This window comes from Lampetra fluviatilis, chromosome 20 (genome assembly GCF_964198595.1).
Source record: "Lampetra fluviatilis chromosome 20, kcLamFluv1.1, whole genome shotgun sequence".
Classification (NCBI taxonomy): domain Eukaryota; kingdom Metazoa; phylum Chordata; class Hyperoartia; order Petromyzontiformes; family Petromyzontidae; genus Lampetra; species Lampetra fluviatilis.
In genome coordinates, this window is record NC_136294.1 from 8,749,499 (window position 1) to 8,775,771 (window position 26,273).

The following is a 26,273-nucleotide window of genomic DNA, read 5'->3' on the forward strand; positions in this document are numbered from 1 at the left end:
ACCCTGAAGCGAGCGGCCCAGTCGACTCCACCACTCTTTACACGCCTAACTTATCCAGGGAAGTGAATAATTTAGAAGTGAATAATTTAGATAAACGGTGCCCCAAAGCACCAAACATGCAGCAAGGCCTTGGGCTGTGGTTGTCCTTGTTAAAATAGCTGCTGAGCTCAGTTTGGGACCTCGAATGAGGCTGTGGATATTTGGTGGTGAAATGGTCGCCAGAACGGGGAGTGGTGTCGGTTTCAGTATTTTTGTTAAATATTTTTTAATTATCACAGTATTGTGTTGTGTGGTCGGATGCTGTTCCGTGTCGTTGTAGCTGAGGGTCTAGTTTAGAGGTATGGTGTAGGTGTGAGGTGCAGTGTTAAGTGGTGTAGTGAAATGGTGTAGTAGTGCACTGTAAAGGTGTGTGGTGGTGTACTGTAGTGTATTCATTTAGTGGATTGGCGTGGTGGTGGTGGTGTTGTTTAGCAATTGAAATTATTGATTTGTCGTGGGTGTGGTGAGTGATAAAACAATGAGTCTGGTGGCTGGTAAGTGTCAGGTGAGTAGTGGGTGATGTCTGCTGAGTTTCAGGAGATAAGTGTGCCTGGTGAGTGTCAGCAGAATAGCGTCTGGTGAGTTTCTACCAAGTGGTGAGGTGTCAGGTGTGTGGTGAGGGTCAGGTGGATGACAGGTGAGTGGTGTCTTGGCAGTGATGAGGTGTCTGGTGAGTGGTGTGTGGTGAGGATCAGATGTCAGGTGAGTAGTGGGTGACAGTGTCAGGTGGTGAGTAATGGCAGGTGTCTGATGAGTGTTGAGAGTGGCCAACAGAGGAGAGGCAGAGCCAACGGCAGAGAAACCAGTGAGAGTAGAATAGAGAAGGGGACTATGGGCAAGATAACCCCGTCTGTAGGAGTGGCTGCCCTTCATTCCCTTCAGAAGCAAATATGAATTAAAAACAACATTCGTGCTTTGATGAAAATTTCACATAGATGCGCCTCTTTTACCAGTGTCACCTTCAGAGCAGAGCCAGAAGAATGAAGGATGCACCGTGGAGCTCGGTGTGGGTGGTCCCCCGGGCGATGACAGCACTGGCCTGCACGGCTCCACGCTCTCCTACCAGGGCATCATCTACTCCGTGAACGAGGGCCACGGGATCCCGTGCCGACGCAAGCACAAGACCAAGATGATCCTGCGGGACGTCAGGTGCCGCTGGGTTCTTCTTCCTATGGCTTTTCGCGTCCTAACTCGTGTCCAAGTCTGAGGGGCCAAAGGCCAGACTTGGGGAAAGATGAACGTATGTGGAAGTCACCCACCCAAGAACTCTCCAAGCTCTAGACGTAATTAGCTGCCGAGGTCTTACGAGAACGGGTGCAGCCTGGGTGATTTTGGTCTTCAGGCAAAGTGTGCGTGTTGTACTTATGTGCTGTTGTCGCCTCGCTTGTCTTGTCGCACAGTGGCATCATGCTGCCCGGGATGAACGCCATCATGGGTCCCACCGGCAGCGGCAAGACCTCGTGAGTGACAAATGTCCGCTGTTGCGCAGCGCCCGAGCAAGGTTCACAAGCAACATGTGTCGGATCACTGGGTTAAACGTGTGGGAAGCATCGAAGAAAAAAAACAATGGCGTTGTTTCCGTTGGAGACCTCTCTATTTGTTACTGTTTTCTGGATAACCAAAAAAGTCTGACAATCGTGATGAAGTAGGGCATATTTTCGCATAATGTTTGCTGCTCTGAAAAATCATGTTGGAACTTCGATATAGATTAATGTCTGCACATACATTTGAGGGAAATTGATTTGCTTGCATAAGACACATGACCCCTAACTTGTGTTGAATTTTAGATGCATTCATTTGATGTCCCATTGTTGAAACATAGCCAATGAGTCCATAATAGAGGTTTTTTGGTTAGATCACGTAAATATATAAATGTGTCGTTAAATCAAGATTGTGTCGTTAAAACCCGCCACCACTCGACACAGCCAACTAGTAAGGGTTGTCACGTAAACAGAACATGCCAATTCGTCACTGGTACAGCACACCGGTGTGTTGGAGAGCCAAGCTACAACATTTACAATCTGAGTACGACGTTTCGCCAGTAATTACAACTAGTTTCATCAGGCGATAGCCAGATTTGTGGAGAAGTCTTACTGTTTCGTTCCTTATATAGAGGCGTAGATGTAGTGACCACGCTTCTGCGCTCTTGCACAATGTAGGGGGGGGGGGGGTGATTACTGAGGCAACGTACATTCTGCATGTGCATTATGCGAGCCGTTTTAACTTGTCCTTCCTGTCTATTGTGTTTATTAAAATAGCCCTACCAACGATAATCCCTTTGTAGGCATGAATTTAAATAATGTATTATTTGATGATTCGCTTCCACGCAGCACTAAGGTGGTAGCTATCCGAACGGTTAAAGTTATTTTGATTTCTTTCAATTTCGATAGATTCTCTAATTAGTCTTGACCAGTAGTAGCTCGTTTTGCACAAAACTTCAACATTATCAAAATCAATTGAGTGTCCTTGCCAAGGAGACTGGGCCGCAATCACACACACTGTCTAGACAGCGGAGTTGCTAAGCAATGGGGAATTGAGTGCGCTCATCGTAAAGTCAGTAAATTTACATTCAAACTACACGGCGACAAAGCCCGACTTCAAGGCGTTTTATCTTTCATTCGTCTTTAAACCCTTTGCAATTTTGTCGCTGCACGTAGCTGTCAATCTTAGCTCACTCAACAGTAACGCCTCCCTCTACGTCACCGTCATGTGCAGCGTCATGACATGAACATGATTTAGATTCTATATAAATGCAAATTGGTGTTATTGTGCCCTTCCAGAATGCATTGCGTGGCAAATTTCTGAATCAATTTGTTTATTTGTTTTGGTCTCCCTTAACTTTTTGTATTTTTCCCAAATTTTACCCTAATCGTTCTATTGACATGGTGTCATGAGACGGAGCATCCATTCAGAACAGAGCAGTGCAGCCTCTCCGTATTGCAGAACGGCGCACGGAAGCGGATGTCACAACAAGCGACCTCTGATCAATGCACTCGCGGGCCCGGGGGGGGCAGCACTTTCTCACTCGCACTGCCACATGGTCGTTTTGTTCAATCCAACATTTTTGTATTCTCAGAACAAAAATATGGCCAAATTAAGTGCAGAATGAGATTTTATATGATGGGGTTTTTTTTCGTGCAGTCATTTATGACTCGGCTGAGACCAACTCACTGTACTTGATATTCAAACCAAGAATCAAACCCACGATCTCCATGATGGCAGCTGAGTGACGTGACCTTATTTCTAGATTTGAAGCTTTCGTGACTGCAAGGATTCATACTCTTAGGTTTTTTCGGTAAAGTCACGTAGGTACAAATAAATAATAATAAAATAAATAATAATAAATTATAGAAAAATTATAGAATAGAAATAATAATACAAATAAAATAATAAATCACGACGTTTCGGAGGCAACACAAGTCTCCGTCATCAGGTGGGACCGTCACAACTGAATTTACTGTATTAAGTAAACTGCATTTACTGTATTAAGTAAACTGAATTTACTGTATTAAGTAAATTCAGCTGCATATACTGTATTAAGTAAACTGAATTTACTGTATTAAGTAAATTCAGCTGTGACAGTCCCACCTGATGACGGAGACTTGTGTTGCCTCCGAAACGTCGTGATTTATTATTTTATTTCTATTATTATTTCTATAATTTTTATTATTTATTTTTTGATTATTTCTTTTTACCTACGTAACTTTACCGAAAAAAACCTAAGAGTATGACGTGACCTTATTACGCTCACTCACACTATTATTGTTGTTGATTATCTGCACGTGAATGAGGCCCTTTGTAATCCCACGGGCAGCTTGCTGGATGTGCTGGCGGGGAGGAAGGACCCCAAGGGGCTGAAGGGTGGCACGGTGCTGCTGGACGGCAACCCCATGGACTCGGGCTTCCGCCTCATCTCAGGATACGTCGTGCAGGTGACGGCCGGCAAAGGTGGCGTGGTGCGAGCGCCACGAGGTGGTGGTGCGGGGCGGGGTGGGGTGGGGGAGAGGTGGGGGGGCAAGGAATGATCGTATCTATAACAATTTCATGAAGCCTGTTTTCGCCAGGTAAAAGTTCTGAATAAATATAATAATTGACCTCATGATTTTTTACAAATATGTTTTATCTACGATCAGACGCTCACAACTCAAAAAAATTGTATTTCCCCCCCCCCCCCCCCAAAAAAAAACAAACATGGTTGATGACTTGATTCAACTTCTTATATTTAAAGATCTACCCATCGGAAACCGCTCAATTTTAAGATTCTGTAATTATTTTTTATTATAAAGAACAAAAGTTAATTAACTTAATACTCTGAGGGGAAGCTCCTATCTTTTAATAATTCACATTTGTACATCATAAAATGTGTATTTTTTCGTTCAAAACCACTTTCATCTGAAATTTCTCAAATACAATAAAAGATAGAACAATGGTTATCGTTTAATTTTATTTGCTGTTTAATGTTATACCAAACGAAAAAAACGCAATCTTAGATTTTGAACGGCTTCTGAATGACACCAGGCACAAACATGTTTATGGGGCACTTAACAGCGACCTTTGGGGGCCTTAAAATTAAAAATCTAGGACTTTCTGAATTCTCCTGTTGTTTGTGTCCTAAAAGCTACCTGTGTACCAAATTTCAGCTTTCTACCTTGTCGGGAAGTACCCTGGAGGTTTTTGAGACGTACATGTAGATGAAGGTTTTTATTTATATAGATAAGACAATGTTTTGTCCAACATTTCACCATACTTCACGTCGCTGTCAGGGCAATTTGCTAAAGTAGAAGCCACTGATGGAAAACATATGTAAATAAATATATAAAATAAATATAGAATACACAATGCATACCTGTCAACACCTTATCAATTCCTACCTTATTGCAGACCAAATCAGACCTTATTGGTCACCCCGTGCCCTTATAAATCTCAACGTTCATCCTACAAAGTCCCATCACAAGGGAGAAACACAAACAAATAGACAAAAAATATTATTTAGTTTCTGGCCGTATTGAAACGGCTGTACGCTGTATGGACCTGAAAACGTAATTTCCCGATACAATAATACGGGTAAACCCGTATTATGGGTTGACGGGTGTGACAATGTTTTGACCAATGGCCGTTATTCAAAGTTAAGATATATCTCTGCTTTTGGGCAATAGACCTTCGTGGCTAAAAGCGTGGTGCAGTACTGTCAATAAGTGCTCGCTAATAGCTCAGGGTGGGAACGCACTCAAGGGTACATGCACTGGAGAAATGGGAGCGATGGAATCGGCTCGTGTGCACTTGCTACGTGGATTTTTACATCGTAGTACAGTGACGGATGGCGTTGACTTAGGGAGGCCTTTATTTAGCAGCGGCTTTATCATGGCTGATATTATAACGATGGTGATGAAAACGGTTAAGCCTGCAGCACTAAAGTGGAGTCATGTTTGTCTTCGTTTTGCGTGCTTGAGCACAGGACGATGTCATCATGGGCACCCTCTCTGTGCGGGAAAACATCGAGTTCTCGGCAAACCTACGGCTGGCGCAGCAGGGCGCTAAGAGAAGTGACTGGGAGCAAGAGAAGCAGCAGCGAGTGGACAATGTCATCCGGGAGCTGGGTCTCACTGAGTGTCAGAACACCAAGGTTGTTTTTTTTCCACTTCATTACCTGACCATGCCGCTGACTTCACGTGCAGTGAACGAGTAGAGACACGCGTGTAGTTGACACAGTGACGCTGTGCCCTAACAGTGTAATGACTGACGTCACATGCAATGAGCGTTGATTATAATATTGATATTCTTGGTTCTTTTGGTAAAGTCACGTAGAAGGGAAATAGTAAAATAATATAAATATAAAAAATAAAATAAAAATGTATATTTACATTATCTTATTACTTCCCTTCTACGTGAATTTACCGAAAGAACCAAGAATATGAATCCCTGCAGTCACGAAAGCTTTAAATCAAAATATAATATTGATGTTCACCAATATGGAGCAATTGAGGCTGACGACGGTAATCTTGGCTAATAAACAATCTTGAATAATTAACGTGACTTGGTAGGCGACTGTGCCAATGGTGATTACTTTGGTGCGGACCAGGATACAACAGATGATTACGATAATGATCATAATAATAATGTTGAGAATGATAATGCTAACCGTGATGATGATCATATTAATTATGACTAACCATGATGATATTACACATGATAAAGGTTAAATGACAGTACAATTGACCATAATGATGATGATGCAGTTGACTGTGATGGTCAGGATGAATATGTCGTCGATGATGATGATGATGATGATAATGACCTGATGAGATATACTGCGATGATGATGGTGACAATGATGACCATGTTGTTGGCTCACCCGCTCTACACCAGGTGGGCACGGACATGATTCGCGGTGTATCAGGTGGTGAGAGAAAGCGCTGCAACATCGGCATGGAGCTCATCACCAGCCCGTCCGTGCTGTTTCTGGATGAGCCCACTACGGGTCTGGATGCCAACACAGCCACCGCCATCATCAGATTGCTCTACAGGTAGTGCCCCCTACCCCTTGTAATAATAATAATATGGCCAATGTTCATTCACAAAAACCTAACTGATTATCGAGGTTCATATTTTAGGAGGATCCTTGCATTGAGATGTGTGGACAATTCCATTGACGAGTGTTCGGCATGCGCGAGAAAACTGGAGGAAGCCAATGCATAGGAGAGAATAAGACTCAAAGTTCCACACAGATGGATTCAGTTCATTTGGTGAACTGCCATCTCTTGGCCACCTAAATTTTGTTTGATTCACCAAGCCCTCTGGATCAGGCATGTGCCTCCACATTTATCTAATCCTGATGGTCTCTCAGTATGCATTATGTGCAATAGCAAAGGCACAATCAGCACCTGGCTTAAGTCTATCAACCACCCACGTGTCCCACGCTACCAGCATTTGAAGCTCAACCCAGAGGAAACGACGCTGCTCACCGGCCCGCGAAGAATCCTCGCGCAACTTGGTGCCGGTGGCCACTCCACTCTCCTCGAGCACTACTCCACCGCATCGGCATCTCAAGCTCGCCGCCGTGCTTGAGATGCTGGCAAAGCGAGGATGCTCTGTGCCACTGCTGACCCAGAATGGCCGACAGACAGGCATCTTCGTCGAAAGCACTTCGGAGAAATGTCTTCGCTCGAGATGCTGTGGACACATCCCAAGAATGATGACGTCACCCCGCTGCTGCTCTATTTAAGACCGGGAGCAACAGGAGAGCTTCACCATTCTTGCCCGATGAAGCTGATTGTAATTACCAGCGAAACGTCGTACGACTCAAATTTAAAAATGCTGTTGATTCTCTCTTCAACACACCGGTGGGCTAAAGAAGTGAATTATTTTTTCCTTTGAAAAAACGTGACACATTTTTTACTGTTTGGCCGTGTCGGGTGGTGGAGGGTTACGACACATTTATAAATAACGCGATCTGACCCAAAAACCTATATTATGAATAATATTGGTCGCGAAAGCCTACGTGTTAAACTGACATCCCAAGAATCTTGCGGACCTCTTAACCCTTTCCCATTCAGTTTTTCTTCCGATTACATTCCGAAGACCCACGTGTATGTACGTGTATGTCATCGCAAAGGAATAGGAAGAAAAAATAAAATAACTTTTAACGGTACATCTTCAGGTCAGAAGCCGTACTGAAGCTCCCACAAGGCCATGCGGGAGGGCGTTGCACAGTTTGGCGCCTGCTATCATAGAGTGCGGCAGGGCCGCTACAGCAACAGGTCCTAGAGTGCAAACTATTGGGAAAGTAGAAAGTTAAACAACAATACAGTAAAAATATGACATAACACGTGCATAATTCAGAATCAGAATATGTATTTATACTGGGGGAATCCGATGAGCTATAGAGAGCTCTTTTTCACAGATGTCCAGTCGGGGCAGGTCAGAACGTTTCCACTACAAACAATACAAAAACACGATAGGAGTGCAAAGTATAGGAAAATGAAAACAAATAACTTATAAAATATACAAATGACACTTAACTATTTTTATCTTACTAGGTAAAGCCCACTGAACTATTAGCTTCTTTATCAGAAGCTACTTGGCCACAAATAATATCTGAAAGTGGCATAGCATGTGGAAATGTATAGCAGCCAAATCTAAATAATCTAAATGCAGCATCCACGTGTGAACAAAAACAACACAAGGACTAAGCAAATTAACTAATTCAACATTGGCTAAATCAGCACCTTAAACTCCTGTATACATTAAACAGACTTTATAATGAAGTGCAATGACAAAATAGGGATACAATTTAAAGAAGAAGAGGTACGGCCGGCGCAGTTTCTCCGGTGCCTCCGGCCCAGAAGTCCTGGACCCAGTTACTAGCAGGCAGAGGTGTGGACTCGAGTCATGTGACTTGGACTCGAGTCAGACTCGAGTCATGAATTTGATGACTTGCGACTCGACTTGGACTTGCATAACAATGACTTTGTCCCACCTATGAGATGTGGACTCGAGTCATGTGACTTGGACTCGAGTCAGACTCGAGTCATGAATTTGATGACTTGCGACTCGACTTGGACTTGCATAACAATGACTTTGTCCCACCTCTGCTAGCAGATGTTTGGGATCTATCCTTGAGTCTGAGCCCAGTTTTGCAACAGACTTAATGCAGCGTTGTTCGTCCAAAAAGCTCACTCTGTGTGCGATCGGTTGCGGCGCAATCGTCATAGACTCGATCCATAAGAGTGCAATAACACATTTTCAGACTTACCAAGAGATGGGCACAACAGCGATGGATTCTTGAATCTTGTACAGGATACCCACAGTTGTCCCTTTGTATGATGCCTATGCTTTCTCCAGGCATCCTACTGCAGTTTCCTCCCACTTGTCATACACTCATTCATGGAATCGGTCCACATAACCCAATGTAGGAACTACCTGAAAAAGAGTACAGTAGAACCTCTGGTCACGACCATAATTCGTTCCATAACTTTGGTCGCAACCCGATTTAGTCGTGACTCGAACCTAATTTCCCCATTGGATTGTATGTAAATACGATTAATCCGTTCCAGACTCCTACGAACTGTATATAAATATTGTTTTTTTTAAGCACACAAATAGTTAATTATGCCATAGAACTCACAGTGTAATAGTAAACTAAATGTAAAAACATTGAATAACACTGAGAAAACCTTGAACGACAGAGAAAACTAACATTGCCACGTCAAGGTTTAGAATCATTCAACAAGATGATTGTTTCGTCTGCTACATCAGTCGGTCGATTCTGAGAGAGAGAATATTCGTATGAGCAATTCATGTTCTATTGAAAGTAAGTTAACAATAATATTTGGGTACAGTATTGTTTTTGGAAGCATTCACCGTAATATCGTATGAACGTTTACTTCACCGCATCATCGTATGAATGATGCGAGAAGAGATTAACGGGTTCTTATGGTAGCGATTTATGTACTCAGCGTTTTCGCTCTCTAAATTACGGCTTGAATGAGGGGGAGGGGTATGACTACACTCACAAAATTAATATCTTACTAGGAATTTTATGGGTCGCTGTTGTTTGTAAACAAACAACAGCGACCCATAACAACAGGAAACTTGACGCTTACAAAAAAAATGGCGCGGAAGGGGAAATCGGCCGCGACCGTGTTTGATCACCACCCGAGTTTGTGTTCGTGATCAGATTAAAAAAAATTGTGAATTTTTTTGGTCGGAACCCGATTTGGTCGTGGTCAGAAGCGTTCGTGACCAGAGGTTCTACTGTATTGAGGCCACGTGACGATTTCCAGTTTAAAGCCACGTGAGCACTTATCGTAATTACACGAGTATTGTGACCTTGGCTAGACTGATTGTAATCAGAGAACCCAAACAGCAAAGTCGTCTCTTCATGTCCTCAGATTATATTCGTTTATAAACAACCCAGTCAACTTTGCCACTTCACATTTGTCCTTTTACCCACAGGCTGTCCCGCAATGGACGCACTGTCATCTTCTCCATCCACCAGCCGCGCTACTCCATCTTCCAGAACTTTGACCGGCTCACGCTGATGCACCACGGGGAGGTCGTGTTTCACGGACCCTCCCTTGACGCCGTGCCTTACTTCTCTTCCATCGGTACCAACTGCGGTTGCCACGCATGCATTTTTTCGCAACGCGATACGCTCGGCACCACCAAGGTCCAATGACGGCTTTGATGGCGCTCGCAAGAACTGCTGAAGACAGAGCCCCCGTGGCTTGGGATAGTCCATCTCGCAGCCATCCCTCGGATCTAGGAAGGCTCGGAAGAAATTATACGATGTTCAATTTTACAATATTGCGATTGCGAGTATCTTAGCTTCGTTCAATTTGTCGTGCTGTTTTTAGTGCTTTGCTGCACTCTGCAACAGCTGTGGCCAGGATATATAATGCGGTGCCCAAATCACCGTGCCACTGCTCTTCCCCATATAATACTATGCAATTACAAGGCCATAAATGTGGGGTTGTACACAACTCATTATATAATGTCATAGTGTAATATGGGTGATACAATGCCATAATGAATAGCCATAATTTTGTTTTGCTACATCAATATTTATTGGAGTCCATCAGCCTATGAGCATTCTTTTTTTCAGCACCATCTATTTTAAGCAGGTAAACATTTATCCATTTGCCAGTTGGCTGGTATATCAAAGTATTTGAATATTTGTCTGTTGGTTAATTATTTCCTTACTGCAGTCACGAGTCAAAGTGAAAATCAAAGCGGGTCTCCCTGCTCAACTACGCTTGGGATGGGGCTCATTGTATCGGCAGCCCTCAACCAGTGGTGGAAATCTGTCGCTCTGAAGGATAAACCAATTTTTTTACTTACGTAGATTAATAATCCACTGAGTTTTCCCATTTAAACTTGCATCCTTACGATCGTGCGTAAAATTCTGCAATTGCAGTGCCGCACATTCTGCCCTTTTAAATTGCCAGGTGTATCACACAACGATCTTGTCCTCACAAGAGGACTCATTTTAGCTTCTCTTGTTCGTATCATTCTCCAATGAGTTCAAATGCACAGGAGGCCTCATATTTTTTATGTTTTAATGAATTCTTCGTAACAACCGCTGTTCCTACCGATCTCCAACACCCTGTCTCTACGCTCTGAACTCCGTCTCCACACCCCCCGCAGGCTACGAGTGCGAGGCGTTTAACAACCCGCCTGATTTCTTCCTGGACGTGATTAACGGGGAAATTCTCCTTTCGGGGCATCACGGCGTTGGAAGCGGTGGTCGCACAGCGAAATCAATCGGTGAGTTCTACACGAGATCGCCGACAGGAAAACACGAGATCACGGGCACGAGCAAAGGGCTGTGTGCTCACAGCCAGGCCCATGTTTCACATCGAGCACCAGAGGCATAAAGCTACCAAATGTCTCCGTTTGGCTGATACAGTCCGGGTTTCAGAAAAGCTGTCCGGGTGTCCTGAGGCACTTGCAAAAGATCGGGATTTTGTCCTAGTTTTAACATTTCTGGCCTCTTCATCGATTCATAATATGGACAAAGGGGTTAGCAAAGGAGTAGAGGGCCCCATGAGCTGTACGAGGGCCTCTTAGCAGTAGGTGGGGTCAATGACAGAGAGAGTGAGGTCACTCACAATGGGCGGTGCTAGTGATTGAGTGGGTGTGGATATATAAATGTGAAAGGGCTGCCCTCTCACCGTGTGTCTTGGTTGAGCCTCCCTGACATTTGATAGATGTTTTGTTGTTGTTGTTAATGTGTCAATGCCAAGCTAGCACGTATATCGTGACAATGTTCGTAAGCACAACAATCCCAGGATATCTGCCAGTTGTGAATCAGGAGCTGTCAAGCTACCACCTTGGTCTGTGTCAAATCAATTGACAACAAACACGTTGCCTTGCCAAGACATCCACGTTCTAGTTTTTTTTTATGTGCACACATCTTAATATATGTAGATATTCAAAATGTGTGCATGTTGAACTTCTTTCGCACCGTACGTAGCCAACCGTGATAATCGAAGGTGCGGAGGAAGGACAACAAACTAAAACTCAACAAGCAGTTCGAAAGAAATGAGTTTTCAATTTAGAAAATTGAAAAGCAATCATTCATTCGGACTATTAAATATGTACATCAACATCTGGAGCTTGAGGAAGAGAGGCCTAATGAAGTGGTTCCGTCACATCATAGTCCAGGGATATTCGATGACTTCATGTGATGCTGCGATCAATGTTGGAGATCTGTGAGCACGTTTCTGCACCTCCCGACATGACTCTGGCAGAGCATCTTCTTGGTTCTTTCGGTAAAGTCACGTAGAATGGAAATAATAAACATAAAACATTATAAAATAATTATCACGACGTTTACTAATCTAATCCCATATCTGCATTTCCCATAAATATGCTAAATTCCTCTTGATATGCAATTTTTTTTGTCAAGGCGCTCTTCCCCCTCCAACCCAGCTTAAATAGACGCTCCAAGCCTGGGGTGTTTCATTCAGACTCTGTCTTCTCGACAGCCCTGTTCTTCACCTGAGGACGGCTGCATGCGTTGTGGCCGAAACGTCGTGAGAATTATTTTATAATGTTTTATTTTTATTATTTTATTATTTCCATTCTACGTGACTTTACAGAACGAACCAAGAAGATGAATCCCTGCAGTCACGAAAGCTTTAAATCGAAATCTGGCAGAGCAGTTTGGGATTTGCAACCGCTGCATAAAGAATCATAAAGATAACGATTTTTTTTTTAAAACAGAGGAATTAATTTTCAATTTAAAGCTTTCGTGACTGCAGGGATTCATATTCTTGGTTCTTTCGGTAAAGTCACGTAGAAGGGAAATAATAAAATAATAAAAATAAAACATAATACAATTCTCACGACGTTTCGGCCACAACGCAAGCGGCCGTTGTGGCCGAAACGTCGTGAGAATTGTATTTTATTATGTTTTATTTTTATTTTATTTATAATTCCCTTCTACGTGGCTTTACCGAAAGAACCAAGAATATGAACAGGGGAATGCTTTGTTTCTTGCAGGAAAGAAGCGCAATGGGAGCTGCAATGATGATGATGATGTCGAACGTGGGGGTGATAGTATGGAGAAAGGCGGCGGTCTGGAGCTGGCACAAGCCTACAGGTCGTGCCACCACTGGGCTGACACCCAGCGCCGACTGGAGGGCATCGGGAACGTGGCAGCCGTGCCAGTCGTCATACGTAGCCACTACGCCACACGCTTCCACTACCAGGTGTGCGGCAGCCACCAGCGAAACGACGGTCGTGATGGTGGTGATGATGACGCAGATGTTGCGTCCACTACTGTTGATAACACTGGTCAACAAAAAAAACATTTTTTTCTGGCCTGGACTTTTGCAGCTGTTTTAGACTAATTTCAGGGTGCTGATTCCAAATCTGATTTCAGATTTGCTCTATCACATCATTTTTATGCTATCGGCATACCCCATTTTCATTGATTTTATCCGAAATTAACTCTGTCACTTATGATTGCAAGTTGTTGCGAGTCAGTGACTGCTTTAGTGTTAAAATATGGTGCTGTATTTTCAGGATAATGTGTTTATAATATCATTTTATGTAGATATCCACATTTATTAAATATTTTTCTTCTGCAGTTTTTATTGAAAATGCAATATTTGATATCTCAAAAACCTAATGTGATAGACAAAAACTGATGCCAGATTTGGAATCAGCACCCCAAAATTACCTTAAACCGTTGGAATACCTTATGCCAGAAAAAGTGTGTTGACCAGTGTGATCCAGATGTTGATGGTGCCTCGATACTGTTGCTGCTGATGATGGTGATCGTGACCGTGATGATGTTTATGTGGCTGCTATGGATGATGATTGTGATTCTTCTAACGCTTATAGAGATGAGAACGACGATGATGGTGATACTTATGCTGCTGATGAAGATGGTACTTGTGATGCTGCTACTGTTGATGATGGAGTGAATGATGATGCACTGATGCTGCTGCTGCTGCTGCTGGTGATGACGATTTTAGCCCTGACACTTGCTGATGATGATGATTTTCATCATCAAGACTGGGCAAATGTCACTCACTGCCCAGGACTGCCGTTGGCTCTTATTCACACACCGCAGCTGTTAGAGAATGGTAGAGAACACTTTCTGCGGAGTTTGCATGGCTGGCAATGATTACACCAGTTTACACGAGTTCTCCGTCATCTGCATTAGTTGCCGCCAGTGGTTTTACATCACCTGAATCAAGATTAGGAGGGTCTTATAAAAGCAATTGTTCCAATGCGGAATCTGGGATCATTTGAATCGGCATCACTCTGGAGTCCTGAGAGTATTCTTCATCTTGTATAACGTATGCAAGGTGTATTTGAGGCCGATAACAGGGAAAGATGCAAGGTGAAAATGGCCAAATATTATCATGGTGATTATTTCGTGGTGGGAATAAACGAAAAATGTAAATTTCGATTTAAAGCTTTCGTGACTGCAGGGATTCATCTTCTTGGTTCTTTCGGTAAAGTCACGTAGAAGGGAAAATAGCCATGGCTATTCAGACAGCGTCTGAATAGCCATTCAGTCTTTCCGACAGACCTGTTCTTCACCTGAGGACGGCTGCTTGCGTTGTGGCCGAAACGTCGTGAGAATTGTATTTTATTATGTTTTATTTTTATCATTTTATAATTTCCCTTCTACGTGACTTTACCGAAAGAACCAAGAAGAAAAATGTAAAACTAAACTAGAATTTTTTTTTTACCAGATAAGGCCCACTGAGCTATGTAGCTCTTTTTCAGAAGCGACCAGGCCCCAAATGATAGCTCAACGAAGTGGCTTATCACGTGGACATTTATAGTAGCCATATACTCTAAACGCACGTTTCAACATGTGGAGGGAAAAACCGGAGGACTCGGAGAAAAATCCACACAACCACGGGGAGACCAAACTCCAAATATACAGCAGGCATCAGGGTCGGGATCGAACCCACGACCCCCTGTATACCAGACGAGGTAGTTAACATCTCACCACCATGGGAAAGATTGTGTTGGTTGTGACTATATTCCATGGTGTCTCCCTGCTCAAATGAATACTTGGTGGTGATGATCTCCAAGCTAAAAGTGAATATTCTATATTCCTATGGCAGTGCTGAGTCTCCATAGGATAACCATTTTTGATTATATTGATTGCTACATAAACTAAACTTTTGTCTTTATTGCTGGCAGCAAAGATTACACATTACTTGTTTGGCGTGTAAGGATTTTCTTTCAGCTCTGTGCAAAATCTCAACACATTCGTCAATAACACTGACTTAAAAGCAAATGCATTTCATAGGCACCACTTTGGGCATTGGCCCTTCTTCATGACACATCAGTTCAGTGCAGTTATCGATTTCCAACGTTAATTCAGGAAGTAGAAACTGGTTAAAATCATCAACATTGAGAATAGGTTTTCCCCTTTTTTCTGGCAACAAAACAGCTGTGTTAAGATGTTAAAACACCAAACTGAAACCTTTTACAAGGAATCATGTCTGCGTTAACCACAATACTTGTGGTCAAAATGCTGTATGCCTTTTGGCGTCCTCTGGTCTAACACCGTTTGAGACTAGGCTCGAAAGAAAGCTGTCTCTAATGTGGACCAATCAGTTTCAAAGAGAATGCATAGATTATCAGAGTATGTTTTTTTTTGCATTCTGACCACAAGAATTGTGGTTAATGCAGACATGATTCATTGTAAAAGGTTTCAGTTTGGTGTTTTAACATCTTAACACCTGTTTTGTTGCCAGAAAAAAGGGGAAAACCTATTCTCATATTTTGGTACTGGCAAAGGAGGTCCCATGATTTAGAGCATCATCATTGCAGCATTAATTATAAATTATCAGCAGCGGACCATGCTTTCCCACCTGATGACGGACGTTTGTGTTGCGCCCGAAACGTCGTAATTTATTTTATTTTCTACCTACGTGACTTTACCTAAAAAACCAAAGAGTATGGATTCCTGCAGTCACAAAAGCTTCAAACGATTAATTATAAAGTCGCTGAATGACATCTTGACATTGAAACAAATTCCTCTCTTGGCACTTGACACAATTTCCTACAGTGCCTCGATATACCATCACGTATAGGCGTGTTATAAACACAAATTTGATTGAATTTCTATGGAACTTATCAATTGTGCACATTCATCCGAATGTTGCCACATCACCGGCACTCAACGACCTACTCTTGCAAGCAACACCACAGGACTCTTTTAGTCGGCGTGAATCGGCAAGTGAGCACATCTCTCTTTTGACAGCTGTGCTGCCGGGGTGCATTACCAATGGGTGAGGGTCGAATTACAACCGTGGGTCTATGGACTCGGAAGCGAGGTTGCTGACCGAGAATATATGTATGTAGAACTTATTTCGCACCGTACGTAGTCAACCATGCTCATCGGAGGTGCGGGGGAAGGACAGCAAACTAAAGACAAAAAGCAGTTTTAAAGAAATGAGTTTTCAATCTCGATTTAAAAGTGCATAGCTCCAGTAATTTCCTAATATCGGAAGGAAGAGCATTCCAGACAGCTGCAGAAGCGCATCTGAAAGTGTGCAATGCAGTTAAATTTCGATTTAAAGCTTTCGTGACTGCAGGGATTCATCTTCTTGGTTCTTTCTTCACCTGAGGACGGCTGCTTGCATTGTGGCCGAAATGTCGTGAGAATGATTTTATTATGTTTTATTTTTATTATTTTATTATTTCCCTTCTACGTGACTTGCCTGAAAGAACCAAGAAGATGTGCAATGCAGTCTTTTGTTCGATGGTTTATGCTCCTTGACGAGATCAGCAAGGTATTGTGGTTTATTTGAGGCAAGCACTTCGTGTGTAATGATGGCAAGTAGCCCACAGGGCTGCCGAGGCATGGGCTAGAGTGGGAGGTGAGATTCTGCTTGCTCCCCGTGTGCCCAGCTGTACATCGTGTGTGGACGGACCGTGAAGAACATGCTGAGGAATCCGCAGACCTCGTTCATGCAGTACTTCATCAACACCCTCTTCGCAGTCCTCGTGGGCCTCATCTACTGGCAGATATCGGACGAGCCTCCAGCCGCCATCCAGAACAGGTGGGTGTCTTACAGCCAAGCCGAAGTCTCAACGACCCCCCCCCAACGTCGTCAACCGTGATCAATCCACTGCTGGACGAAGGACCGCCCAAGCCATCATCAGATATTGCAGTGTTGGTGATAATAATGGTGGTGGTAGAATTAACGTTATTGATGATGTTAATGCTGGTGGAATTGTATGTGCAGGATGGGAGTGTTTTTCTTCCTCATCATCAACCTGGTGTTTGCGAACCTGTCGGCCGTGGAGCTCTTCCTCTATGAGCGGGTCCTCTTCATGTGAGTTTCACACCAACAACCCCTCCAGTCCCCACTGCACTCCCCACCTCCTTTTTTGGGGGAACATTTCCCTTACCGATCGCCAGATAGGACGTTTAAATACATTGGGCAGGTCACACTTTGACACACATGCCTCAAGGGGGCCTCGCAGTGACAGCAGTGACTGTACACATTAAAATAAGTGTTTCTAGTTACCGAATCAAGGTTGGGAGGGTCTTATAAAGCAATTGTTCCAATGCGGAATCTGAGATCCTTTGAGTCGGCACCACTCTGAAGTCCTGAGGTCCTTTGAACCTGGTCAGTATGGCCAAGGCACTGCTTGCAGTGGTGGAAAAATATCGTTCGCAAGGGCCGTTTTTGAGAGGAAGCCCTTACGTGGTCACGTGCCGTATGAAATGAAGTCACGGGCCGTGTTCGGCACGTGGGCAATGGGGTCGCCACCGCTTGAGTAGACATCGAGCTGGGTTCCGTGGAGGCAACTGCCATGTCTGGGTATCACTTGCTTCGAAATGTTAACGTTCGACCAGAACGAGTTCCCCCGCTGAGTGGCATGGTTGGCTACGTACGGTACGAAAGAAGTTCAACATAGGTACGTACATGCACTGTGTGCGAGGGGGACGGGGACTGGACAATCGCGGCTTACGTTGAGGGTACTTCCTCCGCAGGCACGAGAGCTCGAGTGGGTATTACCGCACCTCGGCGTACTTCCTCTCCAAGGTGTTTGCCGACCTGCTGCCCAACCGCATCGTGCCCATTGTCATCTTCGCCGCAATTTCTTACTTCATGATCGGTAAGTGACGTCTTTATCGTCATGCATGGTGGAGAGTGTCCTCATGAGAGGTTGGTTTTTCAGCCATGGGAATGTGACATGTTTTTTTACCCACTGGCTCGAGACTTGTTGGAGGGAAATTATCGCTTTTTAAATATCGATCTGGATTTGCATTTAGTAGAAACTCAAAAATCAGGAAAATACAGAACATCACCAGGACAAAAAGAATTGCAGTGGGTGGAAATAGAAAGGATTAAAAATGAGGAGCGAATGAACGACATCAAAGTCACTGGGGGCAGAACGACAGCATGCACACGGGAGCGTGACAGCCACGCTCACCTGCACATCAGCAAAGTCTCCCTTGGAATGTCGAAGAACACGGCACAGCAGAGGTGGCTGGCCCAGTCTGCTGTCCCGAAATCCCAACCAGTCACCACATTCCATCCCCACCAACCGCCATCCCAGGCTGAAGCGGTGTCGTAGCGGCCAAACCCAATGAGAGTTACCGCGCTGCAATGCAACAGCAGTGGCAGCAAGGCCCCGTGGAAGACTCCCATGATGCAATGCGTCACCAACGAAGTGGTGCATTGCGTGTGGCGATTCCCACAATGCCAGGTGAGGCCCCGGGATGTCACCCAGTTATACAACTAAACAATTTTTATTTTACCAGGTAAGGCCCACGTGAGCTGTCTAGCTCTTTTTCAGAAGCGACCTGGCTATCACAAATGACAGCTAAACGAAGTGGATTATTATCACGTGGAAATGTATCGCAGCCAAATACTCCGGCAAGCACATGTTGATTCTAAATGTGGAGGGAAAAACCGGAGGACCTGGATAAAAATCCACGCGACCATGGGGAGAACACGCAATCTCCAAATATGCAGGTGTCAGGGTCGGGATCGAACCCAGGACCTCCTGTATACTAGGCGATGTAGTTAGTGGGGGTAGGGGGAGGGGAAATGCCAGGAGAGCACAATGAGGTCGATAACTAAGCAGGCCCAAATGTAGGCGTGAATACATGTTTTTGTATCTGAATAGGAAGTAAAATAATACAAATGGGAAAGTAAAAGCAGGGAAAGCATTAGTAATGCAAATTGCACTGTCTACAAACCAAGACCGAGCAGAGAAACACAGGGAGAGAAAAATGTCCACGACAGATGGACAGCCTGATGATGATGGGATCTGTGCTCACTCCTGTACAAATACCGACACGACTCAACGTCTGACACCACGATGACGATGACGGTAATGGGAATTTCTTCTTTTAAATGATGGTGCTTCTACTGATGATGACAATGATGATGCCATAGCGCTAGTCACCTCCATATAAGCATTGTTAAAGATGGCTGTATATTGATAGTGATTCATGATAGTGTTATTAATTATGGTCTTGGTGGTAATTATTGTTGCTGATGATGTTGACGATTCTACTATCTATATATATAAAATCGCAAATCTGTCTGTCTGTCTGTGTGTGTGTCTGTGTGTCGCCGGACCATACGCAGTTTCATTGGACGGCGGTTTCCCCTGGCAACGGGTAGCGACGCATTCGCTGCCGGGTGGACGCCATTTTTAATTCCCGTTAAAAATATGCGCACGCATTTGTGGTATAAACTCGATATACCCAGCGTTGCCCGGGGGGAAAATACATTTAAAATCTTATGAAAACTTTCAAACATTACATACCAATGAAAAAACAACTGTGTAATTACTTTTAAACCCGACGCGCCAAGAATCGATTCTCTGAATCGCGCAAAGGAATCGAAGGTTGTAGTTTCCTTTAGATTCGGACGATTCCCGTTTACTATAAGTTGGTTAAAGTCGATATAAACTGCTACGAACGGCAAATATCCGGCGTTGACCGGGGAAAAAATGTAATTAAAAACTCCTGAAAAAATAAAAAAATAAAATAACAATGAAAATGAAACTCTATCATTCAAAATGTAAACCCCCAACATGCCAGGAATCGATTCTTTGAATCGCACAAAGGACTAATCGAAGGTTGTAAATTACTTTAGGATCGTGCTTCCTGTTTTATATAAGTTGCTTATAGAGTTGATATAAACTGCTACGAATAGGAAATATCCGGCGTTGACTGGGGCAAAAATATAATGGTGAGGGCAGTTGTGAGTGGCGATTGTGAGTGGTGATTAGTGAGTGGTGAGGGGAGGTTGAGTGGTGAGGGTGAGTGGTGAGGGTGAGTGGTGAGGGTGAGTGTTGAGGGTGAGTGATGATTGGTGAGGGTGTGATTGGTGAGGATGAGTGGTGAGGGAGAGTGGTGAGGGTGAATGGTGAGGGTGAGTGGTGAGTGGTGAGGGTGAGTGTTGAGGGTGAGTGGTGAGTGGTGATTGGTGAGGGTGTGATTGGTGAGGATGAGTGGTGAGGGAGAGTGGTGAGGGAGAGTGGTGAGGGTGAATGGTGAGGGTGAGTGGTGAGTGGTGAGGGTGAGTGTTGAGGGTGAGTGGTGAGGGTGAGTGGTGAGGGTGAGTGTTGAGGGTGAGTGATGATTGGTGAGGGTGTGATTGGTGAGGATGAGTGGTGAGGGAGAGTGGTGAGGGAGAGTGGTGAGGGTGAATGGTGAGGGTGAGTGGTGAGTGGTGAGGGTGAGTGTTGAGGGTGAGTGGTGAGTGGTGATTGGTGAGGGTGTGATTGGTGAGGATGAGTGGTGAGGGAGAGTGGTGAGGGAGAGTGGTGAGGGTGAATGGTGAGGGTGAGTGGTCAGTGGTGAGGGTGTGTATATATGTAAGGTTATTAAGAAATATATTTTTCACCCGGGCAACGCCGGGTACTTATGCTAGTTTTGATTTAAAGCTTTCATGACTGCAGGGATTCATATTCTTGGTTCTTTCGGTAAAGTCATGTAGAAGGGAAATAATAAAATAATAAAAATGTCTTACTTTATTATTTACCTTCTACGTGACTTTACCGAAAGAACCAAGAATACGATTCTACTATTGCTACTGCTATTGTTGCTGCTGACAATCACGACCATGGTATTGCTGCTGTTGATGATTTTGTTGATTCTAATACTGCTGCTGCTGATGATGATGTTGACGATCCTACTGTTGCTCCTGCTGCTGCTGCTGATCATGCTGCTGCCGTTGATGTTGTTGATCCTAATGCTGCTGCTGATGATGATGATGTTGACGATCCTACTGTTGCTCCTGCTGCTGCTGATCATGCTGCTGCCGTTGATGTTGTTGATCCTAATGCTGCTGCTGCTGCTACTGATGATGACGGCGATTGCATTGGCGGTGACGACGCCGGTGACGATGACGATGCAGCGCCACGTGCCCGCGTTCACCGGTGCCGTTGCACGCTCGGCAGGGCTGCGGCTGGACGTGGTGGCGTTCTTCCTCTTTGCGCTCACGCTCGTGCTCACGAGCCTGGCGGCAGTCAGCCTCGCCTTCCTCGTGTCGGCCAGCGTCAGCATCTTCGCCGTCGCCAACGCCCTCATCGCCATCCCCTACGTCTTCATGATGGTTAGGCATAGCCACGAGGGCACTCCCACCCCCTGTGTGCAGTGTGGAGTCCTCATTTTACACGTTGGCTTTCATGACCGATGTTTCTGTTGGGTTAGGATGGCGTAAAAACATGTGTTGTGTCGTCAACATTCCTCCACCCGACATGGCCGATTTAATAAAAAGTGTCGCGTGAATCGAACGTAGCTAAAATTAATACTGCTTCAGCAGCATCACTGGTGTTGTTGTTGTTGGAGAGCCCCTCCGATTAGCACGGTTGGCTACGTATGATATGAACACACAGAGCGATCCACGCAACATTTACATGCGTTCAGCGTTTCGTTGGAGATAAAATTCAGCATTTTCAAGTTAAAAGGAGCTCGGATCTCAAGCTCTGAGATCTCGAGGTCTGAGCTCCAATAATCTGCAGCGAAACGTCGTACCCAATTCGATGTTGTGAGATTATTCTCCAACACACCGTTGGCGCTGCTGAAGCAGGAATTTAATTTAAGCCACGTTTGATTCACGTGACACTTTTATTAATCGGCTGTCGGGTGGAGGAAGATGACGACACACACTTCTACACGGCCTAACCCAACAGAAACCAAGTCCCATTCGGAGTGAACAGTCGGCCGTTCCACCCAATAGGCAATCTCATCTTCACAATTTCAAAATCAACCCTGCTAATACACAGGGTGCCATTTTGAAGGTAGCAGTCTATAAGTTTTGAAAACGTGGTTTTTGGAATAAGTTAATGGTTTGACACATGCGCAAAAAATGTAATGCACCATCGCCATCCCAGCATGGATTCAAGAGTCAGTGCGCCCTAGTTTCCACACGGTGGCGAGAACGTCACCGTTTTCTTCCTTCTCATCTGGAGGGCGTGAGGCTCTGGGAGGCACATTGGCAGAAGGCGCCCTCTACTCTCACTTCTACACTCAGCACCCATCGCTTGAGCCGAGCGTGCGTCCCCCATTCGTCCACCGTTTCACATCATCTCACCGCACCTTTGGTCCTCTTCTTTCGTATGGCCGATTTAACGATGCAATGCCCGATCCACAAGTACGAAGGAAAACCTCACAGCGATACACTCCCGCTGCTCCTGATGCGGTTATCTGGCTTGACCACCTGAATGTGACATTTTAGTTTGCTGCTCTGCATCTTACATCAGTCGTACCTTCGATCATAATCGGCGTCAAACCACCAGCACCCCATTTGCACAATCTTCTTTTCGGTCCTTCTCCCTCCTTGCATCCCTCCACTGGAAAAAAAAAAAAACTTCCCCTGTACATTGAGCAGCACTGCCCATAGACTCAACACTGCACATAGACTCAACACTGCCCATAGACTCAACACTGCCCATAGACTCAGCACTGCCCATAGACTCAGCACTGCCCATAGACTCATACTGCCCATAGACTCAACACTGCCCATAGACTCAGCACTGCCCATCGACTCAACGCTGCCCATAGCCTCAACACTGCCCATAGACTCAACACTGCCCATAGACTCAGCACTGCCCATAGACTCAGCACTGCCCATAGACTCAACACTGCCCATAGACTCAACACTGCCCATAGACTCAACACTGCCCATAGACTCAACACTGCCCATAGACTCAACACTGCCCATAGACTCAGCACTGCCCATAGACTCAACACTGCCCATAGACTCAACACTGCCCATAGACTCAGCACCGCCCATAGACTCAGCGCTGCCCATAGACTCAGCGCTGCCCATAGACTCAGCGCTGCCCATAGACTCAATGCTGCCCATAGCCTCAACACTGCCCATAGACTCAGCACTGCCCATAGACTCAGACTGCCCATAGACTCAGCACTGCTCATAGACTCAGCACTGCCCATAGACTCAACACTGCCCATAGACTCAACACTGCCCATAGACTCAGCACTGCCCATAGACTCAGCACTGCCCATAGACTCAGCACTGCCCATAGACTCAGCGCTGCCCATAGATTCAGCGCTGCCCATAGACTCAGCACTGCCCATAGACTCAACACTGCCCATAGACTCAGCACTGCCCATAGACTCACACTGCCCATAGACTCAGCACTGCCCATAGAATCAGCACTGCCTATAGACTCAACACTTCCCCTGTACATTAAGCAGCCCCCCTCCTTAATCTCCTTCCATTCCTCTCACAGCCTCACCTCTTCTCTATTGCCCATTCTCTTCCCTCCCCTCGCCCCTCCACTCATTCACGTCCCTCCCCTACCCTTACATAATCCCTAAGTACCGCTCTATCGCTGTCACTCATTCCTCAATCCTTGTATGGACACCCCTGCACGGCTAAATCATTCCATTGTCACCGTTGTGTAAGCTACGTCAAGCGCCTTGAGTGATGGCGCTCTAGAAATATAAATGATATCAAAAAAAGTTGACAAAATTACATCTGCCAGAATTGTAGCCCTAACTGGTTGACCCACTGTTCCCAAGTAAAAAGCCACTCGATTTATTCTAATAATTACCCACATCTATAATGCATCTGAAATGTAGGTCTGAAATTGTGGACCCTGCTCAGTTTTTCATTCACCCTCACCGAGTCTCAAGACTCCTTCTCACGAGAGGCCTGCCTGGAATGTTTGGCCGATTCCACATTGAGTGATAAAATAACAAATAAACAGACACAGGTCTGTTTCGTCACGTAAAGGTAAAGTGACGTATTTGTACATCAGCCAACGGGGCTTTAATCGGCCTTCAAGTGTGAAAGAGGCCTGGTAGTGCGTAATCTGATTGCTGGTAACGCATTGCGTGGTCACTGCAGGTGTTTGGTGGGTTCCTCGTGAACCTTAACACCATGCTGGACTGGCTGTCCTGGATCAAGTATGTGAGCATCTTCCGCTACGGCATGAACGTGAGTTGACCCAGGACAGAACCGTCATCTTTGGCACAAGGCCGTCGGTGTGTCTTTGTACAGCGCAGAGGCAGATACCGTTAGCGAGCACTCGTTAAAGGGCGACGGGGCACGCGCAGAAGTGCTGTGGCCAACATCGTTCCCGACCGACTTTTTCACCCCAGTGTCAATCTTTACGGACCGTGCCAGCTGCTCCATTAAGGCTGAGTTGACCTGAGGGAAACCCAGGGCAAGTTTAAATGCCACTCGTCACTTACGTGGCGCTTGGCCGAAAATAAAACGCAAGTCGATGGGATTGTAGCGCAGTGCACGAACCATCGCTGATCTGATACTGTCATTGGAAATAAATAAACAAGTATAAAGAATGGGCGAACTGAATATTTTCATAAAACTAAACTTTTTTTTTAATTTTACCAGGTTAGGCCCACTGAGCTATACAGCTCATTTTCACAAACGACATGGCCCACAAATGATAGCTTAACGAAGTGGCTAATTTACGTGGAAATTTATAGCAGCCAAATACTCTAAAACGACGCGTGTTTTTTTATGTGGAGGGAAAATGTGGGGGACCCAGAAGAAAATCCACACGACCACATGGAGAACATGCAAACTCCAAATATACAGGCGTCAGGGTCGGGATCGAACCCGATCTCCGACATCCCAGGTAATGGTAATGGCTATGTATCAACCACGTGGTAGATCACACGTCTCCTTCATCTCCTTCCAGGCGCTGTCAATAAACGAAATGAAGGACGTGCAGTATTGCAGGAACATGACCTGGTGAGTATGCACACAAGCATATAAACGTCATACATCACCGGTCCCGGCCTCACCACTCACCCACCTGGTGAGCGCGTGCAGGGCCTCAATAAGTTTGATGGACGTCCAGGACCGTTATAGTTTTGGGAGCCTTTCTTAGTATACTCAGTTCGATAATTGGTTTTTTACCCTTCTATCTGGCAACAAAACTGACACCTTTTTACAAGGAGTCATGTTTGCATAGACCGCAATACCTGCAGTCATAATACAAACAAAAGACATAACTCTGATAATGTGCACTGTCCTTGAAGTTGACATGACTCGTTGTAAAAAGGTGTCAGTTTTGTTGCCAGATAGAAGGGTAAAAAACCAATTATCATATTTTTACTGGCAAATGAGGTTCCAATGGTATACTCAGTTCCTTCGCTGTATTATTTACCACCACCAATGCCTGATGCCACACACACTCCATTGTTATTCGTCTGGGTCAGTTCAGTTAGAGTATTTTAAATGTGACATATACAAATTGTAAAGCTAAATCAAAGTTAATACGAACAAAACACTTTAAATTTCTGCCCATGACTGGTAGTAATGCACAAAGAAATGCTGTTCTTAATGACCTAGAAGATGTATCATAGAGCGAGCGTATCGTCAACCATTATAGAGCAGTATAAAATCAAAAGCCCTAAGTAATTTTGGCTCTTGAGCAACGTGGTGAAGGGTTTCTAATGCCACAGAAATACTGAATTTTGTACCGAATTGGAAAGAAATGGCTCTTCTTGTTATTTTGGTTGCCGACCCCTGGTCTAACCAAAAGTCACATGTGCTTCTGTGTCGTAGCATGAGCGGATCAAAATTCCTGGAGCAACAAGGCATCGACTACAGCTTGTGGGGCTTCTGGCAGAATCAGCTGGCACTGGCAGTGATGACGGTGGTGTTCATGATTCTGGCGTACGTGCAGATGCTAAGGATCAATCGATGGAAGTGACGAGTACTTGGTCATGTCAGGTGTTGGGTTTTGCAGATGTGCGGCATTGAAGCCAATGATTG

The 26,273-nt window shown here is 44.8% G+C and overlaps 1 protein-coding gene across 1 annotated transcript; it reads left to right on the forward strand.

Moving 5' to 3' along the window:
- The first annotated feature begins 1,096 nt into the window (after positions 1-1,096).
- LOC144937760 (broad substrate specificity ATP-binding cassette transporter ABCG2-like) lies at positions 1,097-26,211 on the forward strand. Its single transcript, XM_078865203.1, has 15 exons — positions 1,097-1,188; positions 1,440-1,499; positions 3,854-3,971; positions 5,495-5,662; positions 6,406-6,563; positions 9,994-10,145; positions 11,185-11,304; positions 13,045-13,253; positions 16,933-17,084; positions 17,271-17,360; positions 18,026-18,150; positions 21,457-21,611; positions 24,375-24,464; positions 25,192-25,244; positions 26,064-26,211. Exons 1-15 carry the CDS (start codon positions 1,169-1,171, stop codon positions 26,209-26,211), a joined length of 1,818 nt encoding a protein of 605 aa, XP_078721329.1. The 5' UTR covers positions 1,097-1,168.
- Positions 26,212-26,273: the final 62 nt, after the last annotated feature.